At 34.8% G+C, this 24015-nt stretch overlaps 2 protein-coding genes across 4 annotated transcripts in view; one reads left to right on the forward strand and one right to left on the reverse strand.

Moving 5' to 3' along the window:
* LOC132950227 (leucine-rich repeat-containing protein 4B-like) overlaps nt 1-24015 on the reverse strand; it is a 355161-nt gene that overhangs the window by 105383 nt on the left and 225763 nt on the right. The gene's annotated exons all lie outside the window — the stretch shown is intronic.
* On the forward strand, nt 11220-16439 carry LOC132951355 (uncharacterized). The gene is made up of 2 exons (XM_061023173.1): nt 11220-11747; nt 16169-16439. The coding sequence occupies exons 1-2, from the start codon at nt 11587-11589 to the stop codon at nt 16437-16439; spliced, it is 432 nt and encodes a 143-aa protein (XP_060879156.1). The 5' UTR covers nt 11220-11586.

Genomic DNA, 24015 nt, shown 5'->3' on the forward strand with positions numbered 1-24015 from the left:
TATACGACAACATAAAATTGTTTTTTATTATATTAGAGCGTACGATTAACGAGGCCTACTGCCACAGTAATTATACGCTCGTCTAGACTGTTAACAAGTAGACAATAATATAATATAGTTCCAAGTGAAAACCTGTGTTTTCCGGGTCTGCACTCGTCACGTTTCTGCGTCGTTGATGAATGTTTTGAAGAATTATAATATGTTTATATTTTAGTGAAACGCTTATAGTATTACGGAAAACGCTTCATAATTTATTCAGTTTTAATTGATGGCATCTCTAAATAGTGTACTATCGTAAACATTGTATAATTATTATATACCTGCAGGTGTTTTGAGTAATCCACGAAAAGCGTTTTCACCAAAAGTTTAAATGTATTTTATTCAAATTTATTACGTTGATTGCAGGTAGATTAAGTTCGACCTAATATATTTGTATTATAATATTAAGCATACAGGAATACGGATGGAATCTATTAACTTTCTTTTCTATTAGCCAGATATTGCCTGTATACTCGTATGTAATGAAAATAACAATAAAAACAACAGTGACAACATGCAACTATTGTCCATAATATATAATATTGTAAAATAATAAGAGATTGAACGCTGCAGTGCAAGTTAAACGAAATTGTATATTGTACAATATACTATGGCTGTGCACCGGAGAGACGTTATTTGCCGCCCACACTGCAAGTCGATGTGATATTATTATTACCACCACCATCATCATCGTGAAATCTGAGCATACAATATAATATATCTAGCTGTGGCTCGCATTCCCTCGTCGTATTCATTGTCGGGATAAATCCAACGACGTGATAGCAACAATATAAACTCCATATATAGTTATTGCGAGTTTTGTAGCGGTGTACGGTGGTGTATATAAAACGTAGGTATTATACGGTGCAAAACGAGCACCTATATAATATTATGCACGTATTATACACGTACTTACCTGAAGAGTTGCGAATTATTGTGATAGGATTTCGGGCACGGTTTGAACGCTGTGCATAACAGAAAAATGTGCTTTTGAACGCAGTTTGAAAATAAAAATCCTTTATCAAGTCTTATCGCGTGTGTATGCGCTACAGCGCACGAGCATTTTTTTTTACCGGACTTTGAAAATACGATGTCTCCATAGTAAACTATTATCATACGAAAATAATGATAGATATATATCGTTTTATGTATTATATAAAAATATGCCCAGGTGCGAAAACAAGCGTGTGGTGACGCGCTTTTGTTACATACTGTCAATGGCTTGTATTATTATTATTATACGTTATATGTTTGTTTGGTGTTTGATTTGAATAATAAAAAGAGAAAATAATTGCCTTATAATATAACTTAAACCCTAATTCGGTAGACGATGAGGTTTTCCAATTATTCCTATAATCATTTATCGTGCTCCAGATGCGCGTCAAAAAGATTTAGTAGCGAATATTGCGAATTGCGATATATTCTCTGTCGCTTCATCCATCACGATTTGTCTGCGATTTAAGAGGCGTAGAAAATATACCTAATATTGAACAGGGCTGTAAAATTGGGTATCGTAATATGCAAACAGAGGTGGTAGCAGCTGTTGGCTTATACATATTATATATACATATTTCCACCGTAGTCCACCCTGTAAAATGTATAGTACACAACAATAAAGTAGAAATGGTTAGTATTCAATAACAGATAGACCGTTCGTACGGTGTATATATAATATATATATATATATACATAAACAGTGATCCGAGTGATCGTGAGGAAGATAAAGATATATATGTATATATTTATATAAAAAGTGAGTGAGAGAGAGAGAGTGATGGAGATCCAGTCTGTGGGACAATCAAAGACATGAATATAGTGCACCAGCTCGACCGTATTATACACTATAGTAATACATGGATAGTTCCATTGATCGCTTGTATTAACGTATCATGCCGGGTACACACAAAGAAATTCGATAGTGAATTTAACGCAGAATATGAAATCTAACCATAGACCATTCGTTTCCGCTCCCGTTGAGTTGAGTGCACCTAGTGGCGGTCAAATGATTTTGTCAAAGGGGAAATATGCCAATATGGCTGATTTTTAACATGCACTATTTTATAATTAAAAATATAATTTATAGTTAAGCACAGCTTTTAAACATTGAAAAAAAGGTCACCCCCTTCTCGTTTAACCGCCACAAACGGCTTTAGATTTTTATATTATATATAAAAAGTATGAACGTTTAAAGAAAAAAAAAATCCATATCCTTAATCCCGTTAAAATTACTTTTAAAATTACCTTCATAACGTTGGAACCGATGGACTATTATATAAGTATAATAAAATTCGCAACTGATTCAACATCGACAATAACTTTATTGTGATCTGTTATAGCAAATTCAATTTTATTCAAGAGTAAAGGACCTATATGTGGATGTCACGGGGTTAAGAAACGTTACACGAGTTGACTTCATTGGTCGTTATTCTACCACAGATTTACAAAACGCTTTCTATTAAATCACTCTTGGGCTCCCGGAAACGAGTCCGAGTGTTTGTAATATGATGTTATGAAGTAATTTTTACACGCATTTGTCCATTTACCATTTCGATATTTTCACTCACAATCTCGCTATCCCGTACAGCTTGACAAGTGCCAATAGTAATAATGTGCGTTTTTAAAAACCGGAGATAAGCCTATACCGAAACTTGAATCACATATCTCTAGGCGTAACGTGGAAGGCTTTTGGAAAACGTCTTAACACCGTTTGGAAGTATTAACTATAATATATTGGTATTATTTAACCAAAAATGTTTAGGACTGTTATAAAACACACTGTCTACCGAATTATTAACGCGGGTATACCCTTCCTGGTAACGAAGACTATTATTTCGTGGTTTACTTTGACCAAGATACCTGAAAATAGCGTACCTACAGCTACTATTATAGTTCACGGTACAATAGCGCATAAAACTTTTGTTCGAAATAAAAAAAAAAAATGGTGTTGCTCAAATGTTTACAGATGCCGTAATATTATTATACTTACCGATAAAATGCCTTATTTGCCTTCTACCAATACCCGCTCAAAATATATTTTAAGGTTTTACCAACCGAACTAAAATCCTATGTCAAAAACCACTGGTATGACATCTTAAAATCTGTTTTCCGAGACGCGAGAGAACCGAAAAGCGTGACATTTATGTGTGAACGTTATACCTATTATACGTTATATTATTATACAACGTGAGAAATATTGGACGCGTATTTCAACGTCGCCTGGGCTTACTGCCGGTATTTTGGCGATTTATTTTTCGCGACCTATACGAAATAATTTCCTAGGAAAGTATACGTGTTTTTGCAACCGGTGCAGTGCGCGACGCCGTACTAGAACTGACAAGATCCAGTCGAAAATTGGAACCGATTTAGCATGAAAACGGTATTATAGCCGCGGCCCGGCGTATTTCACTGCGGAGCCAAGTTCAATAAAACAAGTCAAAACGAGAGCCCCGACGTTTCGGGCCCAGGTATATGTGTGTAGGGGTATACTGAACGGGCGAGATAAATGTCGGAAAACGCAATATCGGAAGAATGTATCAAGTTATTTGTGACTTTTAAACAAAACTTTTTTTCAACGGGTTTTTTTTCTTCCCCCCCATTCCTTATCGGTTAACATTGGAAATTTACGATCTGGAAAACTTCAAGGTAGGTACCAATAACTTTGGAAAGTTTTCGCCTGAAACGTTAAGTTAATTCAAGAAAATACGCGAACTGCAGTAGTGTATGGCATAGGTACCTGGCGAATTCGGTCATAACTGCGAACGGGGAACAAAACAAAAAAACAAAATAAGCAAATGAATAAAAAAAATAAAAACCTCCTGTCTTGCTCAAAAAAGTATACTGTGCATTTTCGTTTTTTTATTTTCGCCATGCGATACACAACGCGTCTACGTAATTTAGTTTATTTTCTCGGGGAGTTTGTGCTTCCGGGCAAAAGTGATAAAATTCGAACGACTCGGTGTGTACACACTCACGTATATACGGCTCATAGATTAGATGTTTTATCAGAATGTAAACATGTCTGGCAACCCGGGCGAAATTGGCTCGATGCAAACGCTCTGTAAACAGCAATCATATATTCCGTTTAAATTGAGTTTTCAACTGTCGCGGTGACGCCACAACAACGAAAACGGCAGCAGCAGCAGCAGCAGCAAAATTCGTAAAATTTTAAAGTGGCCGCGGTCGCGGTTTTCTTTTCTCGGCCATTTAGTCGCGGGTATCAAAACTTAAACGCGTTGGTGCGGGCTGGGGATCGAGGGACCGAGAAATAAAGTACTAAATTAGGTAGGTACGAGCGAATGTTATTGTATACACGCGTGGTATATATTACTATAATATAGGTAGGTAGGCCGGTTAGGCGTATTTTTATATTATAATGTATATGTATTGTTATATATACGTGTACAGTTGCGGGGTGGTTGTAGTTTATTGTACATAATATAATATAACGCACATAATATATATATATATAAGAAGCGTGTTGACTCGGTATAGACTGTGCGCATACCTATAATGTAGTCGTCGTGTACTCGTGTATCCATCCTCCTCTACCACCCTCGCCGCGCCACAGCACGCCATGACAAGCCTTTGCACTCTCCACGTCGCTTCTGACTACATTATACCGACTAAACCGATGATAAAGTATATCCAAGTTCGGTGCGCGCTGCGCCCGGTCGTGTTTATTAAAACATTATTCGAATGGGCGGGAACGATCTTACGTATAAACATATCACATACCATAAAGTGGCGTTTCTCGACCTGTGGTACGCGTACCGCTAGTGGTACTCGGAACGCTCATAGGTGATGCCCGAAGAAAATATCCTTTATGACAAAAAAATTGGTCAATTTTTGGCCAAGCGGTACTTGAACATTTTCAAACTGTGTAAGTGGTACGCGGATTTAAAAAGGTCCTGAACCGTTGCCTCGAGACACGCACGTATGCTATATTCAATTTTTTTAATTTTCGGTGAACGCTAAAAGAAGTTTTGTTGTCTGTCGTGTCCGGATATGTATAATATAATATGCTATATCCGGACATAGCGGATTTTAGCATTAACGAGTGCAATCGATTCTGCTTTCGACAACAAATTCATGAACACCAATATGACAATACTAAAAAAAAATTGGACACGTTGTGCGTATCGATAAATTGTTTTGCGTCGTCATTGGACGTGAAACCACCCGTTTCGGAGGCGTCGCGAGACCACGACACGCGGCGGTATTTCTGCAAACGTTATAATAATAATAATGTATCGACGAGAAACGAAAAACGGTTTTGCGACATTAAATCGAACACGGTTCGCGATGGTTCGGATTAGATTTGTCCGCAAACAGTCGAGTCGAGTAGATTTATGATCGCGACGGTGTGGCGTGCTATGTGAAATGGTCTCTCGATCGCGATTTTCGACCAGGCGCAACCTATATATTTGCAGGTACGCCCCGGGTGGTTCTGCTCGTAAACTGCTCGCCCTATCTCGCCGACGGATCGGTATTGGATATTATATCTATCGTGCATACGATATCGTATATTATTATTATAATATTACTATCGCGTGTATTGTATTATACGATGTCCCGCGCCGCCGATCCGTCGCGCATAATATGTGTTACCGCGGTCATGTTATACTGCAGTAATGATATCACGTGTATTATATTATATTGTGTTATTTCATGATATCTTCGGCTGTGGCCGAGTCGTATAACGGACAAATACCTATATAACAGTTATTGTAATGCATATTAATTCGTTGTGATATATTATTATATTACTCGATATCGCGTATGATGTGTGATGTGCAGTTCCTATCCTGCACAGTGTAGGGGGGAGGTTTTGCGGGGCTCTGGGCAAATAACATTTTTTGAGCCCCAACTTTAAAGGCGGGGCCCAGTCTTCCCCCCCCCCCATCTCTACCACTGCTCACCATAATTTTTAACAGACCGGATGGGTCGTAAAATTATCTGAATAGAAGCCACGAATAACAGGTATCGTGTATTATTATGGCCACGATTAAAGATAGTATGGTTGCCCAACGAACTATGTTAAGAAACAATTTAATGATGCTCAAAGTTTCTTTTATTTCAACGATACTCTAGAAACTTTTAATAGCGCTCATAGGGTAAAAATTAAGTACTAGCATGTACTAGGCAGACAATTTTATTATGATTCATATAAATGTTTAAATATTTAAACGCTTGGAGCGCCAATGCTCGGTTCTACTAGTCATTGTGATAATAAGGAAATTCGGAGAATCACTTTGTTATGGTTCGTTGTGCAAACATACTGTATTTGATCGTGTGTATGGCTGATGCTTATGTGGTCCAAAAATACTCGACTGATATATTGTTGACGGTTCGAGGAACTTTTAGATAATAGATCGAACCATAGGCAGTGGCTTACCCTCTATCAGTAATATTAAAATCATAACCATTCGTTTATTTCCGCTTGCAATTGGTTCGCGTGAGAAAAAAAATTTACTCATTATTCACTATTCACCCCAGGTGAATTATCAATTTAGGTTTCGCTTATCCCCGGGAAACGCCGAGTAATTCAGCCAGCTAGTATTATATATTTTTTATTCTGCTATAAGGTTTTACGCCCCCGTGTTTATCGACCATCCAAAAATATTTCCGTACAATATTTGTTTCACTTTTTCCATCCGTACGCGTTTGTAAGTTTCTATAGCCGCAGTGTTCTTATTTATTATTGTTTTCAGCCTTCAATGTAATAATATGGAGGACTTTCGAGAATACAATTATTGCAAATTACTATGATGACCAAAGACCATGACTACCATACCGTTGTCTTTTTTTCGATAACATACAGGGGGGGGGGGGTGTGCGACACTGTGTATTATTTTGTATAAATGTCTATATATCTAAAAGTAAACAGTGCAAAAAATATAAACAACAAAAAATCAGCTCCGACAAAACGAGACCGATTAAATAATATTTTCGAAAGACGGAAATCAATCGTTCAACACAATATAATATGTGGTGGGCAATCTGGAATTTAACCGAGTAAACACGCTCTGAAGTCAGCAGTGTTTTTTAAAGCCAAATTATGATGAAGTGTAGAGCTTTACTTTAATTGACGCTCGCAATAAAAGTGCGATGGTGATCTGATTGCGACGTTATTACCCCCCCCCCCCCCCCCCCGTTCCTATACATATCAAATTGACGTCCACACACGGAATACTGTACAGCTGGTAATGTATATTATTATATTATATATTGTTATTTTACGTCATACACCTGATAAATAACCGGAAATGACAATTTTTTTTTTACCTCGGATTCTTCAATATGTTTCCTCCCCTTCTAGACGTCTTATTCACACGTCAAAGTGTGATCACTTTGAAGTTTCAACGACGATTTAAGTCTATTGTTACGTTTTCACGCGAGTAAAGAATAAAATACCTATACGGCGGCGTTTATGTTGTAGGTAAGGTACGTATCGATTTTCGATACGGTTTTTAACTATATAATATAATATATATTATATATATTGTGTACATAATATAGAGTTTTTGTATTGTAACTACATATATTATATAGGTACGTAGGTTTATAATGGCGTGTTTTACATGTATAGGCTCTCGGTGACTATAATAACGACATAGAAACGTATGAAAATAAAATCCTATTGTGAACTTAAATCCCTTACACCTATTATACTGTGATTCCTATCTAAAAGTTTACTATTGTTAAACGCAAAGACTATATATGAGAATATATAAAAAAAATAAGAAGCATAATCTAATACGGGAAATAAAATCTCAGACTTCGATCTCCGACTCTCACGAGAGAAACAATTTCGGACTCACGGACTCCCTGATCTGGGGAGAGATTTCGTATTCCTTCAATTTTATACGGACAGAAAATAATCATCATGTTGCACAAATCACGCTTGTTTCGTTGACACTAATGTGATCAGGATCATTACATACCTAGGTATTATATTGTAGTATCTTAGACAAACAAGATCGGTGATGGAGAATAATAATTTCTCCCCGTAGCAGTGGCGTATTTATTGGGGCCTCTCGGACTATTTTTCCTCCTCCCCCATACGGTGTTTATTCTTTTGTTTAATGTATATTTATCTTTGATTATATATTATATCTACTTTTACATTTTAATGATTTTAAAGTAGGATGTTTAATATCACCCTCCCTAAATGTTTCACAACTACACCGCTGTAGCGGTTAAAAGTCACTCGCACACTATGGAATGATTGGAAAAACAATATTGCCAAAAAATCATATATTTTACTCGTTTATTAATAATTTGCTCTGCACTGCTCACGTCATGGCGTTGCCACTTACAAGTGTAACATGTCTGAGGGATGAAACCATCGGTTATGTAAATAACAAATAAATATATAATATGAAAACAAAAATCAAAAAAACTTCGCTGCACGGTCGGTTATAAGAAATATTTTATTTAGACCCCGTAAACTACAACCAAACGTCGTGAGACTCAAGGTACTATTGAAAATAGATAGTAAAATCTATACACCAAATTCATATACATATTGCACATTGTGAGTGTGTATGCGTTTCCTTCAAATGCCAATACACTTTATTATATTTGTAAGCGTGTGTGTTACGGAGGAGAATTCTAGTATTAAAAATAAATCTAAAATATTATATTAAATTATTCATCCGTTCAAAATATGTGAGTGATAAACAGTGATATCCAAAAACAAAATGGGGAAAAAACTGTATTGACTTCTTATATTTGTTGTGCCTATATTGTATGTAAGAAAAAATCAATTTAACTCGTTGAAATAAAATTCATACCATGACAAAAATATTCATTTAATTGGGTCTATGATTGTATTTCTACAGATCGAAATGGGACAGAATCAACTAACTAAAATTTACACCTCATGACTTTATTCTGAAATTGCCAGCAGATATTATTATGTCCGACAGAATTAATGAAAATGATTACAATTTGAGTAACATAATTATAGAATGGTCCAATCTACCACTAATATAATATATTATCTTCTTTGATATTATATAATTATAGGTATTTCTTATTAATAATTATTATTGTAACTATTTTTATTGACCAACGATTATAAGCTTTTATTTGATAGACGAAAGATTTTACATTTATGTACTATTTAAGTCGGTAAACCTGATTATAAACTAAAAGACAATCATATTATTTCAAAAACAATTAATTTTTTCCGAACAAGTTCTATGTATCGTTAAATATGAATAAAAGTAAGTTTTAAAATATATCATATTTTCTAAAAGAAATTACATAAAAATGATTGCACGACAGGTGAATTTATCAAGACAAGCCCATTTTGATCTTAAATACAATTTTTTACATAAATCTCCACTATACGGGCGAAACGAATATCTAGTGATTTGGGATGTTTTGTAAAGTGTACACTGTTATGGATTTAGTATTCAAATTTATATTGGGTGGTGTCTAGGCAAACCATCTATGAACGATTACTCAGAATATAAGAACCCCGTTATCGAAAAATAAATGTTTGAAAAGATGTACGGAAATCTTCTTTTCCAAATTCAGATGCATAGAAATTCGTCATAGTATACCGTCATTTGTTGCATTGAAAAAGTATTTTAAGCAAAACAATATAGTTTTTTTAAATTATACGAGTATAGCATTATATTTATGGTTCATATTATTTTTTATCAAGACTTAATATCATTATGAAATTACTACCTAACGAATCAAATTACTTCAGCGAACGGGTTGACATAATTAATAAGTGGTATCAAAAGCTGAAACCGGGACAGCATCACTGCACAGCTGAATGTGCCCGTCATCCGTGAAAACATTAGTGTTTTAATATTTCACTGAGTATTAATGAGTACGATGAGCAATAATTTGATTCCATAAATTCAAACACAAGTTCGACGGCTTATACATAATATATTATAGCCGTGTTCCAAATGTACACGAACACGCTGTCAGAGATTTCGTTTTAAGTGTACTAACGTCATAATCGTGTTCTTAGCGTTTTGGTGTGCGTTGAAACAGTTGGAGACAAAAGACGATATGCGAAAATATTTTATAAAAAAATCATTTTTACAACCATTTTAATACCAGGCCAAAAGGGCAATCTTTTGTCTCCGTCTCTGAAGTATTCCACTGAAGTCAGAGCTGCCAAGTCTTGCGGAAGCTGTTACAGATAAAAACCGTCAGTACCTACTCCTTGGTTTCGGGAGAGAGATAATTATTAATCTTGACAAAATTCTTAGAAACTTTTTTTCCGATCAACCCTTCGATGGCCCGAACAATGGGCATATAATTATATAGACAGTTATGGTTTCACAAAAACATTAATTTTAACGAAACATTTTAAAACAATTCGATCACGCCTTGAATTATAATTTTAAATATGATACTGTATAATATTATACACATATTTATCGAATAATATTTTAATACAATAAACAAATTTAAATACTTCTATACACATAATTTGTGAAACTGAATTAGTAATATAAACTGAGTATAAGCATTTACTAGGTACCTACCCTATTTTAAAGCTCTTAATAGGTAAAATACAATGCTGGTAATTCAAAGATTTTATAATATTATCAAAACAATATCTTCAGAATAACAATTTCGTTTAAATAACTTACTGACAAGTATAAACCTGGTTTGACTTTATTGTGTCATCTTATACCGATTTTTGGCCACAGTGTCGTTATAGTATTTATTTTGTTCGCAAAAATTGGCCTATTTATACATTCATATTTAGTGTGATTATTGGGTGTTTGGTCAAACTCATGGTCAAACCGCAAGTAATTATAATCGCTATACGGAAATGTTTAATAATATTCGAAAATTTGGAAGACAACATTTCGGTTGATGAATACATTCTTCATTTCCTCGTCATATATACGTTTGGAATGGACAATATTTGTTTACGAATACTGAAAGTTCACAATTTTCGGTGGACTACATACATATTATTATTATGATAATCGACGTTCGAATACTTCCATATACTTGTAGACTGCAGTATGGCATTCACGAATGATAATATAATATAGTAATATCACACCGGGGCTACATTTTAGAGGGCAATATATATATATATATATATGTATAGGACAATATGATGATTTATATATAAGTATATAGTGTACTACCTAAATAGTATATGTATATACCTACATAATACGCGGAGATAGAATCAAGAGTGAATTGAAGTCTTTCGGAAACGATCAGGAGAAGTGATTTTCGATTATCGGGAGCAATAACGATTCAGTCATATCATTAAATTAGGTTGGCGGAATAATAAATTCGTCGAAGGTTTAAACGTCAGAATATATTACACTGATACGCATATTCGCTTACAGGAGAAAAAAAATAAAACGCTTGCGTTTAATTTACAATGAAAAATAAATAAAAACACATGCTGCGAACCGATCGTTTCCAAGAGTACGGTCTTCATCAACGATTACCTATTTATTTTATTAATTCAATTTGTTTTTACAATTTTTTTTTTAGAAAACAAATTGCACGAGTACTACAACGAACGATCAAAACAGCAACATGACCGACGACGATAGCCACGCACGAGATTGTATTTTAGACCGAAACGTGCGAAATACGATTCCGCCGGACCAGATCAATAGACTGAGCTACTGTTTGCATCCCGACGGTTACATTAACCCCTACGAAACGCCGGTTGCCTTGACCGAGTACCAGCTAAAGTAAATTTATTTGAAATATCTTTCGAATATAAACGCGATATTGCGGCGTAATAAGTCGATTATTATCATTGGTATAGATATAATTAATCGAACTTAAAACGGATTAAAAATCAAATTGTTGCGTAGGTATTTCATATAATATTATTATTATAATATGGTCGTCGTCGTCGTAAATGTTCACCGATGTCCGATGGGTTTACATACTTATGGACCTTATCGGGAAACTCTGAAATCTATGATCAGTGGACCATGGTTGTAATGGTTTGAGTATACTTGACTAAACTGAGTGTATTTGTATTTAAGTGCGTGGAGAGGGTAATCGCAATTAGATTCCTAATTGTATTATTTTTTGGCGATATGAACATCATACAATTATTGTGTCATCGGATTGAAGTGCTCGGGTGTATCCATATATTATTTTTGGGAATATTACAGTTATAAGTTATAGGTATCTCATATCTTCCACATATCCTTGAGCTGTAAAACATTTTTAGTCTCAACTTCATAGCAACAATTTCGCGATACGGATAACAATATATAGGGCATTCATATCTGCTGTTCATTTCAAGTGTCATTTAAAAATCCATGGTGACTTACCGAGTTATTCGTTATCAGTTATCACCTACAAGTAGGAGTCAGATATAATGAATATAAAACAACAATACATTTTAATTGTATTCTTTAAATAATAATTATTATGTTATATTAATTTAATTTAATATTGTATATTTTTTATATTAATTAAATTATTTTTATTTTTATTCTCAAATGTTGTTATATTATTAGAATTTCTTATTAATAAGTTTGGGATCGATGTAAAATTAAAACAAACTACACAAGTACAATAGACATGTTTATAATTTTTAAATTATTTTTTTTTATTAATTTTTGTTTCGTACCATATTTCAATCAGGTAATCTTGTAGCGGTGTCATGCATTGGACGTTTAATTTTTGTTTTTAAGTCTTACCAGACCGCTCCAATCGTTTGTGTATTTGAGTCTGTGTTTGGGTTAATAAAATGTTTGGATTGGCTTGCAATATTTCATGATTATATCCCAGTGAGATTGAAGAGTTGCATACGGTTTCCACTTTCCACTCATCTGATATATTAAGTTTTATCGGATACAATTTAATTTTAGATTATAGGTATGAGTGTTGTAACACGATCAAGTCGTTCAACCATTAAATATTTTTTTCCTGAGAACATCATATTTTCTCCAACCCACTTGCGTTCTATACCATAGATTTTCGTAGTTTTTAGTTTTATTTAATTTATTCTTATGATATTTAGTCATTCAGATAACTATTGAGCGATTCGATCCAATTGAGTATAATATAGCGACTTTTTTATTTACATTTTTCATCTATTTGAGAACACTCTCACTTAAACTGTTGTAGGAGGAGTTCGATTAAAAAAGTGTGTAGTATTTTGGCGTATACAGGTTTATGTATACTTGCAGTCTACAATATAGTGTTTGGCACTTAGACGAATGACCGGCAGTAGGGGAATGTCTGTTAGTATTGTTCTAGCCTTGACATCAATAAAAAAATATTTTAGGAATTTATCCCAAAGTTGAATAATTTCAATCGTACCGATTATTATGAGTGGAAGTGAAAACATTTTTTCGGGATGCACCGGTAGATTTAGCACCGTCAAATTGTACAACACTTCACAGATGTTTTTTGACGTTTATCACCCTAAATATAAATTCTTTTTTTTTCTAGTATAGATTTTAACTGCTATACAAGCTGTTATTGTTTCATTGACACGAGAACGTGATTTCTCTAAAAGGTGATAGTTGTTCTTTCGTTATAACATATTTAAATAGTGACAAACACAGTGGAACTGTCTACCTATGTATTATATTATACTATTATAGTGTTACTAATCTACTTTTATCTCAGTTTAACACAATATATATTTTTGACATTCGAAATACCCAACAGATGAGGTATTGAGTAAACTTTATACATTTTAACGTCAATCGAATCAAACGTTAGATTAAAATATATTGTAATCTACACACTAAAATAGTTATAATCAGCGGGTGTGTATGACTCAGATGCATTGCGAATGCCCTTGTGTTATATTTTAACTACGCTAGTTGGTCATCAACCCGCAGTCCATAATAACATAATTATTGTTACATATTTTGAATTCACCACCAAAACGACGGCATAAAAAACATAAATATTATCGTGCATGGTATAATATGGCGGGGAACGTCAAAACCCGGTCAGCGCCTTACACTCAATATTAATATGACGTCGTCATCACCGACGCAATACCGATGTCATTATATTATTAAAGTTTAAAATATAATATGTAGTAAATACCTTTTGCGGTATTACAATTAATACAGTATTGTGTTTCTACTTTCTAGTTTCGAGTTTCGAGTTCCACGGAACTATTATACGCAGGTAGGTGGGTATATAGCTATTGATTTTCGTTGTGCGTAATAATAATAATATACTCTATGTCGCAGTTCATTATTCGATGTTATTCTCGTTATCGAACCTATGTATAAAAAATATATTTCAAAGACATATACGAGAATATATTATTATTATCATCGCGATACAGCACTCTCTGCTGCCCCACAACGACATTATATTATAACGAACTCGTCACCGTCGTCATCATCATCGTCACCGTCGCCATCATCATCGCCGTCGCCGTCGTCGTCGCTCGTTGTCGTCGTATCGCGTACACCTATCTCGCGGTGCCTTTCACATTGTTGTTTTACCGGTCGGCCCGACAGCAGTCGGATCGTCTGTGGTTTTCATCAGTTTAATTAAAATCCTTTAGTGTTTTACACACTGCGCCGCGCGTAATCACTCGAACGCCACTGCAGGGGCGGCGAGGTCAATGCCAGGTCCCGTACATAATAATGTATAGGCAGTTACTGCCACGAACCGACTGCGGTGGCACGATATCATAATAATATCGTGCAATAATAACAAAATAATAATATTATATACATAGGTACGTTTATAAATCTTAATCGTCACGTGTTCCGCAGGAGTAGGAGGAGGAGGAGGAGGAGGACGACGACGACGATGCCGTCCCCGAGAAATGATTAAACTCGACGCGTCCTATATAAACAGCGGTAGTTGTAGTAGTAACACTAGTAGCAGTGGTGGTAGTGGTAATAATAGTAATACGACGGTATAAATATCGCGATTAACTTTGACAACGTTTGTTAAGGCAGACCTCGGAATAAGGTGATATAATAAATGCTTATTAAATGAGACAGTGATTTATGTGATTCGCCGCCAACTCTTAATGGCAAACATTCGTTTGAAACACCTAAGTTTTCGTCCCTGCGTTTTATTCCCGAGCGTCGCGTCGTCGTGGTCGTCGTCCGCAAAACCGTTCCCGTGTAGAATGCATAAAGTTTGTAATTGTTTTTTTTTTTATGTCACTGAGCCTTTAAACCCTATTATTATATAATGATAAGTCATTATTAGGACGTATTATGATCGTTATCGGAGCATCATCATTAGATATGGCCACACAGTTTGGCCAACTCAGTTCTCGGCTTCAGCACTATAATAGTGAATATAGTGATATAATATAGAAATATAATATGGTAATATATAGAATTAAATTCTCGTGCAGTTTCACCGAGCAGTGTGCGCTTAAATTATCACCATGGTAGGTAAAGGTATACATTGTGCATATTATATTATTATAACGTGTTATATAATATACGTAGGTATATAATTACATCACAAATCGCAATGTAGGTAGGACGTGCCTACACCTATTGTACAGAAGTGACCGAACGATTATTATTATCTGCGAAATCGTTTAGAGCCGTGAACGTTTGAGTATAAAATCCTTCAGTGCAAAGTAAAAAAAAAATACTCCCGGGAACATAATATTTTCTGGAAAACGTGGTTTGATTGTATAAAATATATTGCACGAGACTGCAATTTTATGTGAGTTCTCTTCGCCAGCACTTCATTTCGTTCAAGGTATATATGACTACGTCCTCGCAATCAAGAAAAATTATATACGGATCCCGGACGTTCAATTTTACAGTAGTCTCTCTTTCTGTTTAACTGTTATATGTTACACAATCTAATAATTATTGGCATACTATAAAACAGTAAACACGAAAGAAATTAAAATCAATTATATATTTCTATATATTATAATATACACATGTAACAATAAAGTGTTTATATAATGTCCTATCCACAGTAATAAGTCACACGTGACTTATTATTTGTGGGGACCGAATGACCCCAAAATAAAACACACACGACTCGTCCTGTGTGGTCCACCTCGTCCATCGACACTTCCACGATCTTCTGTTTTTACAAAGCACCATCGCTGTCTGATGATATCAATAATATGCTTTAATATTGTGCCAAGGTAATCACCCTGTATAACTACACTGTACCTATGTAGGTATTGTACGTTCAAGTTGGAAAACACAAAGCAATTAGACGTATCGCGTGCGGAACGGAACCGCGTGCTCGCCCTAATGGAAAACCTGTCGACAGTCCAGCAGCGGTCGTACACCAACCCGCACGATTCTCATTACCCGGTCATTGGTTCGAACGCGATAAAACCAGCGCTGGACCGGAGCAAGGAGGCTGAGATGAGAAATTTTAAGATGAACGGCTGGAGTGAATACCAGGCCCACTACGACCGGTACGGGTACAAGACGATCGCGTGACGTCGAGATGTGCACTTTAAAAATATTTTGCATACCACAATAATAATTGTACCTATCATAATCGCACAGCGAGCATGACTGTGGTGGTTGGAACTCACCATCTGAAATTCTGAACGCTAAATCATGGGCCGTAGACCTGTTGTGCGTGTATTATAATAATAATTATTAAATCGTTTCATTGTACCTATTATAATTTGCTTTTAAATATATTGCAATGAATTATAATAAGATTATTGCATTATGCGTGATCGTAAGATCATGGGTTTTTTTTAACACAGAGTGATTGTCGATTATCAAACACAGCAGATATAACACCACCGGTGACGAGATAAAACTAAAAGTGTAATATTATAATTTCATCTGACCTATCGCTCCGCATAAATCGCGATAAATTATTTTGTTGATTAATATTGACTGTAGACAAAACTATTTTTATTAATCAAAACTCTTGAAATGTGGGTAGTAGGTACCTACACTCATCCCCAATTAAAACCCAATGTATAATAACCAAACAAATCGAAATCTGTACAGGCTACGATGTGATATCGGTACATGTGTTTCCAAAGCGTGTCTACCACACCTCCTTCGTCTATAGCCTCTAGCGGTAATCGTCGATTATGATATACCACGACCAGGGTTATAATGAATGCTCGGGTGCACATACAGTGACGTATGTACATTATGACAGTCGGGGTTCTTGAGGGGTTAAATTTTTGAAAACACAGAGTTAATCACAATTAACGGACACACCCAAAAGGTACAACATCATCAGTGCGAGATCGAAATCAATGTGAAATATTATAATTCGAACTGACCTACCAGCACACCGCACGTCGATTATAATATGCAATATTGATATTGACTGTAGAATATAGATAATATTATTTTTTTAAATCAAAACTCTCGAAATGCAGGACAGCGTACACTCGTATACTCGAGGGATCACAGATGCCCTATATATTATAATATCATATCAAAAAAAAAAAAAGTCGAAATCTGTGTTGTACTGGCTGCGATATCGATACACTCGTTCGCGCAGCGTCTCTGTGAGACAGTCGTCGAGCGGTAATCGTCGGTCATAATAGTATACCGCAACCAGTGTTTTAACGAACGCTCGCGAGTGTTCATCTATAACGCGCGAACGTTGGTATATACCTGGTAAACACAGCGGCATGCCACGATGGCGTTCGTGTGATTACGCACCTACCTAGGTGAGCGTACTACACTCGACACAACGACGTAAAAGATTAAAGGATTTTAATTTAATTAATTAAAACCTCCGGCGGACTGACGTTAGCAGAACAAAAAGAATTGTGGCGAACCGCAGATTAATACTACCGTTGTCAAAGGCGGCGGCGAATTCAGTTTTACAACACGCGCGCACACGACCGAGCGAGTGAACATTACCAGACAAGCGTTTTCATAATAATAATATTATTATTATTATGATAATCTCTCTTTTATGGTCGCTATTTTCTGTCAACGAGGCACACGCGCGCTCGCCCAAAAAACTGGGCGAAATGCATGCATGCGCATTGAGTATATTATAATATATTATGATAAAATTATAATAATAATAATAATAATAATGTACTGCGATATGCGAAAACCATGGAGATGTTATAATAAGAGAATGACGTCAATGCACTGTTAGTTTCTTCTCTCTCTGTCTGATACACGCGCGATTCAAACGCATTCACGCAAAATAAATTCATTTTTTTATACGTTTTCGGGTAATCTCAGAGAAAAATCATACATCACAATAATTATTATGGGGAGTAATATTTTCGACGGTATGCAGGCTATATAGCGATTTGTCTAAACTGTGTCTCAAAACAATTGAAATACGTTCATTAAAAAATATTATAAATTGTTTATCTAAGTCCAATTTATAGTCAAATAAAAATAAGCTATGAAAACGATACGTCAAACACACACTTAAACATATCATTCCGTTTAATTTTTGGAAATTTTAGCTGGTTATTTTACTCCAAGATTACTCGAAAACCGTTAAAAACATTTTTACACGAATGCGTATTATCTATGTGGAGTGATGGTCTGAGAGAAGAAACAAATATTACGTGGCTGACATTCCGATAAACGGTGTTTCTTCTCGTAGGAAAACAATTAGAAATAAAATGTACTACGAGTGCTATGTTCACAAACTAGATTAAATATTTTCATAAGAAACTATTCAATCGTTAGCCCCGGCCGACCGCAGTATAATAATAATATATTACACTCGCACAAAATATGGTGAACTCAAATACTAATGGCGTAGGCGTGCTCAGAAATTTCCTATGGAGGGGTGTGGTGTAATATTGCAAAAATATATCTATACTTACAAATTTTAATAAAACCACGATATTAATATAAGTTGTATAAATAGATTTATTTTTGTATTTTTCACTATTTTTAATAACTAGTTTATTCTTTGGGAACATTTTTATCGCAGAAGAATTTCGTGATTTCCTTAGTTTCCGTCCCATATCGTTCATGATCAATTTGATGGCCAAGGGTAACCACGATATAATACTGACAACGTGCAGGTCTAATCCGTTTCATCTGTCCCGTGTGAGTCATTATATTTTTCAATTTATTCTAAATTTATTGTCATTTATAAAAATAAAAATAAATAATAACGAAATAACAATATTAAGTTATATCCGCGTGTGACAGGGTCTCTGTTTTACAGACAACGTCGCAATTTTTTTTTTTCGTTTACAATAATGCATTTTCCTTAGTTATTTTTAATATTAAAAATGAACTATAATCAATAATAAAGGTAATAATATAATATTATTATCTAAGGCCTCGCGTAATCGCGTAGAATTTAATTATTTTAAAGCGTGTTATAATATTACGAGCATTTTAAAAATATGTAGGTATTATAAAAATGTACAATATTGTTGAAGATGTCTGTGCTTAATCGTGTCGTTGAAAATTTACATCGTGCTCAATCGGATCGGGTTACAGCCAAAAAAAATATTGACGGTTTATAAACGACACTTAAAAACATATATAAATATTATTAACCCCGCTATAAAGGCATTTTATGTTTTTATTATGTGAAGAAAAAAAGGGAGGAGGGGTTTCGCTCCCCATGTGTACGTCACGGTTCAAAATTTCAAGACTGAAATATCAGTGTGTACCCTAAGACGTAATCGTGTGTCTGACTTGATAAGAATATTATGAGCAACAATTTGTGATATGTCGTCGTCATTGATCACCAGTGCGGCCCATGTACGAATACGTCAAAGAAATAATTTCTTGGGACACTATATCGTGTTATTACCATATGGTTTGTTATTTATTTAAAAGCACAATTGCAAATGGTTATGAAGTTAGAAGAAGTCCTATCCAAAAAATCTATTGCCCCGTGTGCATTCACAATATATTATTATTTCTGTGAAATTGAAATTGTATATAATATATTATATAATAAAATATACACACGATATGAAATAGTATATCATATCATTTTTTTATATTTTTTAATAACTATTATGCTGAAATATTACGTTCTGTTCGGCAGTGTATTTTATGTATATTATTCATAAATATTGTTTTCTTTATTACCGTACAGTTCTTTTCGTTGATATTATTTAAAGTGAAATAAAACAATTCAACGAATGTGTTTGATAATAGAAATAAATTTCATGAATGTCTATTGAATAAATTCCGTAATTCAAACTGATGAAGCTCTCGAGATTTGCTCATTTACATTCACTCATTTTTAGAAACCCATTTAAACCAAAACTAAATAACTTTTTATGATTAATTTTAATAAAGAATTCATTAAAAAACTTATTATTTACTTTTTTTAACGGTTTTAATGTGTTTTTGTTGAAAATAAAAAACAAGTTAAGAAATGTAATTTTCTGTTCATTAAATAAATTAAAAAAGAAAAAAAAAATCGTGTTTAAAATACTTTAGTTTCTACCCAATTCGTACTATCACAGCATCATTTTATTAATACAAAATGTTACGTCTGAAATAATATCTGAAACGAATGTTTAATTTATAATAAATAACAATAATAATATACAAATAAAAATGTTATGTAAGAGATCTTAAACTTCGGAAAAAGAAATTCTCATTGTTCATTGTTCGTATTTGTACGTTTTATTACAATTCATTGTTAAACGGTATAATTCCCATTTAAGTTTAACGCAATTATTTGCTGTATAATTTATAAGCATATAAGGTGCTTATTAATAATGATAATTATTAATAATTTAATAATTTAAAAGATTATAAAATTATGTATATAAATATAATATAAATAAAATTACGAGTGAAATAAAATAGATTTCCGTTTGATATTTTTCTAGGAAAATATAATATTGTTCGTCGATCGACGGCGCCGAACAACTCGAACACAGAACACATTATGTCGAAAACAGAATAGATATATAGCATCCTGTTTCTCAATTTGCGTCAGTGGCTTAGCGAAGAGAGGTTCTTGGGGCACCCCCCCCCCCTGACATTGTAAGAAAATTAAAATTGTATTTCTATGGTCAATGAAAGTTACTACAAATACAAATCTGTATAACCGTTTACAGGAACCGAAACCTAGTACTTCGGAATTACTACTCTAAACCTAAACTTATTAAACTTATTAAACACATTAACAGTCCCTCCCCTCCTCCCAAAGAAAAATCCTGGACACCCTCCATAATATATATACGCATATTCGAATGTTAAAATATAATATTATAATAATAATTGTACCAAATGTTTGCTGTAGGTTTTTAATCGTATTATATTGTATCATGCAGATTCATCGTACGCCGACGATGGCCTAATCATTTCTGAAAAGAGTAAATATATTTTGAAATTCGCCTCGGACACAGAATATTATGCGTAGTACATTATTTTGACATACCATATACCCTCCCCCAAACCGCAACCCCTGTTAAACTTCACTGCGCACATTGGTCGCGGGTCGTACAAACGGAAAATATATACGTACTTGTTTTAAGTACACACGCGCGCGATGCGACGCTACGGAAAAACGTATAACAATATATATAAGTATTAAATATAATTGCGTTACTCAATGATAGTCACCGTCACGCATCGGTATCGAGTTAAAGAGCCGAGGGATGCGTCGACTAAACTCGGTCCCGTTTTTATGTGGTGTTTTTTTACGTGATTGTGTTGCCAATGGACATTGTTGTCGGTCGTGAGCGCGTACAAATTCAGTCGCCGCGTCCCCCCCCCCCCCCCACACCGTTGTTATACAATATATACCGTTGGCGCGTTATACTTTTTTAAATTTACGAAATTAAGTTTGCCGTCGCAGTTTTCTGCCGTCGCTATATATTGTGTGCACTGTGTATACATAACCCAACCTACACTGTGTGTGTGTGTGTGTGTGTGTGTGTGTGTGTGTGTGTGTGTGTGTGTGTGTGTGTGCGTGTGCGTGTGTGTGTGTCGTCTTTTGCCACGTTTGTCTTCCATCGACCCCGGTAATTGCGTTTGGAAAATTAATCTTTACTATTCTCAACATTTTACGGACGTGGGAGGATAACGAATTTCGGCGAAAGACGTCGTACGACGTACAAGACGGCCATAATAATATATCGTTCGATCGTGATTTGTATTTTAATTCGTTTCCCAGCCTGTCGGTCTCAATATTAATAATATTGATATTAAGATTTTGCTGTAGGGTTTTGTAAATTGAAAAAAAAAAATGTTTACCTATAATAATAAAATATCTGGTTTAATATCTAATTTACCATATGCAAGGACATTACGTAGTCGACCACTGCATACGACCGCCTTGGATGCCCATTTCAATATAATTGTGAAAGGTTAAAATATGATACTGTTAGGAATTGTTTTGGGGTGAGAGATCAACTCGGGGCTCATAAAATGATCCGATAGATAGCTGGTACAAGCGTAAAATCTTAAACAGACGATTGCGTTCGCCTCAAGCCCCATTCTTAAATCAAAACTCTTTATGCGTTTGATACGAGAAAACCATTATGCGCGAATCGTTAAGACCCATATATAAGGTGTACGCGTTTGATCGTTTCATGGTCATGTTGAACAATCCGAAATTCGTACCATTGAAGCTTTCCAATCAATTATTTCACATTATATCAGTCCTTCGTGCTTCAGTACGTATATCAATAGTAATACACTGCAGAGCGATGTCGAAAACATTAACCACATATTATAACAATCTCCATGACAAACACCGATCTCATACGAATTCTATCGTTTTAACATTCTCCACTAACCCGACAATAGAGGCTAATTACTAGCTAGCATTAAATAATTGTATGCGTTTAATAAATTAATAAACTGTAAAATAACCTGGGTATAGGTCAAACATCAATATACAAAACGTGTAGGTACCGTACAAAGTAAATTATCCACTATCTACCTCATCAGATCTACACAAATTAACTTTTTTTTTTTATAAATAACCTTGGAACGCAACAGGACACTTCTTAAACGTGGCATGAATAGTTCTATTTTTTAAAAATATGGTATTTATGTATACTTTAAACTTTAAGTGTGAATCACTCGGTATAGTATGATATTTTGCGTTCAAGACGAGAAATGGTTACGCGAAAAACGGCCGTAAACCACATAATAATAAATAATTTCAAATTAATTCACCACCGCAGACGTCGTAATGGAAATGATGAAAAAAAAACACAAAACAAATGTGCGACTTGGTTTTCAGCGGTTAATTATATAAATTGAATTTACAGTTACGTGACGTGTTTGTAAAAAATATAAACCACGATGTTCTGCGCTGTACTCAAACTGTATTACCTAAATGTTTTTCTTTTTCTTTCTCCTTCACCCTCATAATATGATTAAACATTTCTAAAGTTATATTATACGCGCGGAGAAACTGCACGGGGTGAGGGAACAGATTTGTATCCTGCAATCCCACATTTCTTGTCGCGTTTACCTGAACCTGTTACAATATAAATTTATTGTACCTACACAATATAATATATTATTATTATTATTATGCGGTCAGCGATAATAAATTCAACAAAACCGAACCGATCCAACGCAGCCGGGGTGGGGTTTTGACTACGTTGCGAAATTCTTCAGTGTTTACATTCATCCCCGCGTATAAACCGTTTAATATCCGTGAAAAAACACGCAGATGGTCGACGATTGATTTCTTCGGGTACGCGTTTACGTGTTGCAACTATGTAAATATCTATAGTATATGACGTGTGTGTGTGGATATATAGAGCGTCTTACACAAGTGTCTTCAAACGGACTGTTATTTCTCATCAATTTCCAATTAATTCGGAAACTTTAATACTACCGCGAAATCAGTCCCCCGGACAAGGCGCATTCAAACGAATGTTTCTGCAGCTGTAATTCAGAGCCACCACCTTTGGGGATGGTGCGATGAGTGTTGTCCGTAAAAAACGTCGAGTGCAAGGGACACAAACCCACCTCCTCCCCCTCTGTGCTGACTGAACAGAAAACACGTAGTCGGTTTATTACAATAAACTCGATCGCTTTGGGGGGGGGGGGGGGGGGTATGCGGGCACTGACGACAAATCGTCACGTCCTATCCAACTTCTAT

This window comes from Metopolophium dirhodum, chromosome 8, assembly GCF_019925205.1.
Source record: "Metopolophium dirhodum isolate CAU chromosome 8, ASM1992520v1, whole genome shotgun sequence".
Lineage (NCBI taxonomy): Eukaryota > Metazoa > Arthropoda > Insecta > Hemiptera > Aphididae > Metopolophium > Metopolophium dirhodum.

Excerpts from the sequence above, each read along its gene's own strand:
- LOC132951355 (XM_061023173.1), top strand. The coding sequence starts at position 11,587 with ATGACCGACGACGATAGCCACGCACGAGATTGTATTTTAGACCGAAAC. Across the intron at positions 11,748-16,168 it reads TTGACCGAGTACCAGCTAAA|GTATTGTACGTTCAAGTTGG; the intron begins GTAAATTTATTT and ends GTACCTATGTAG.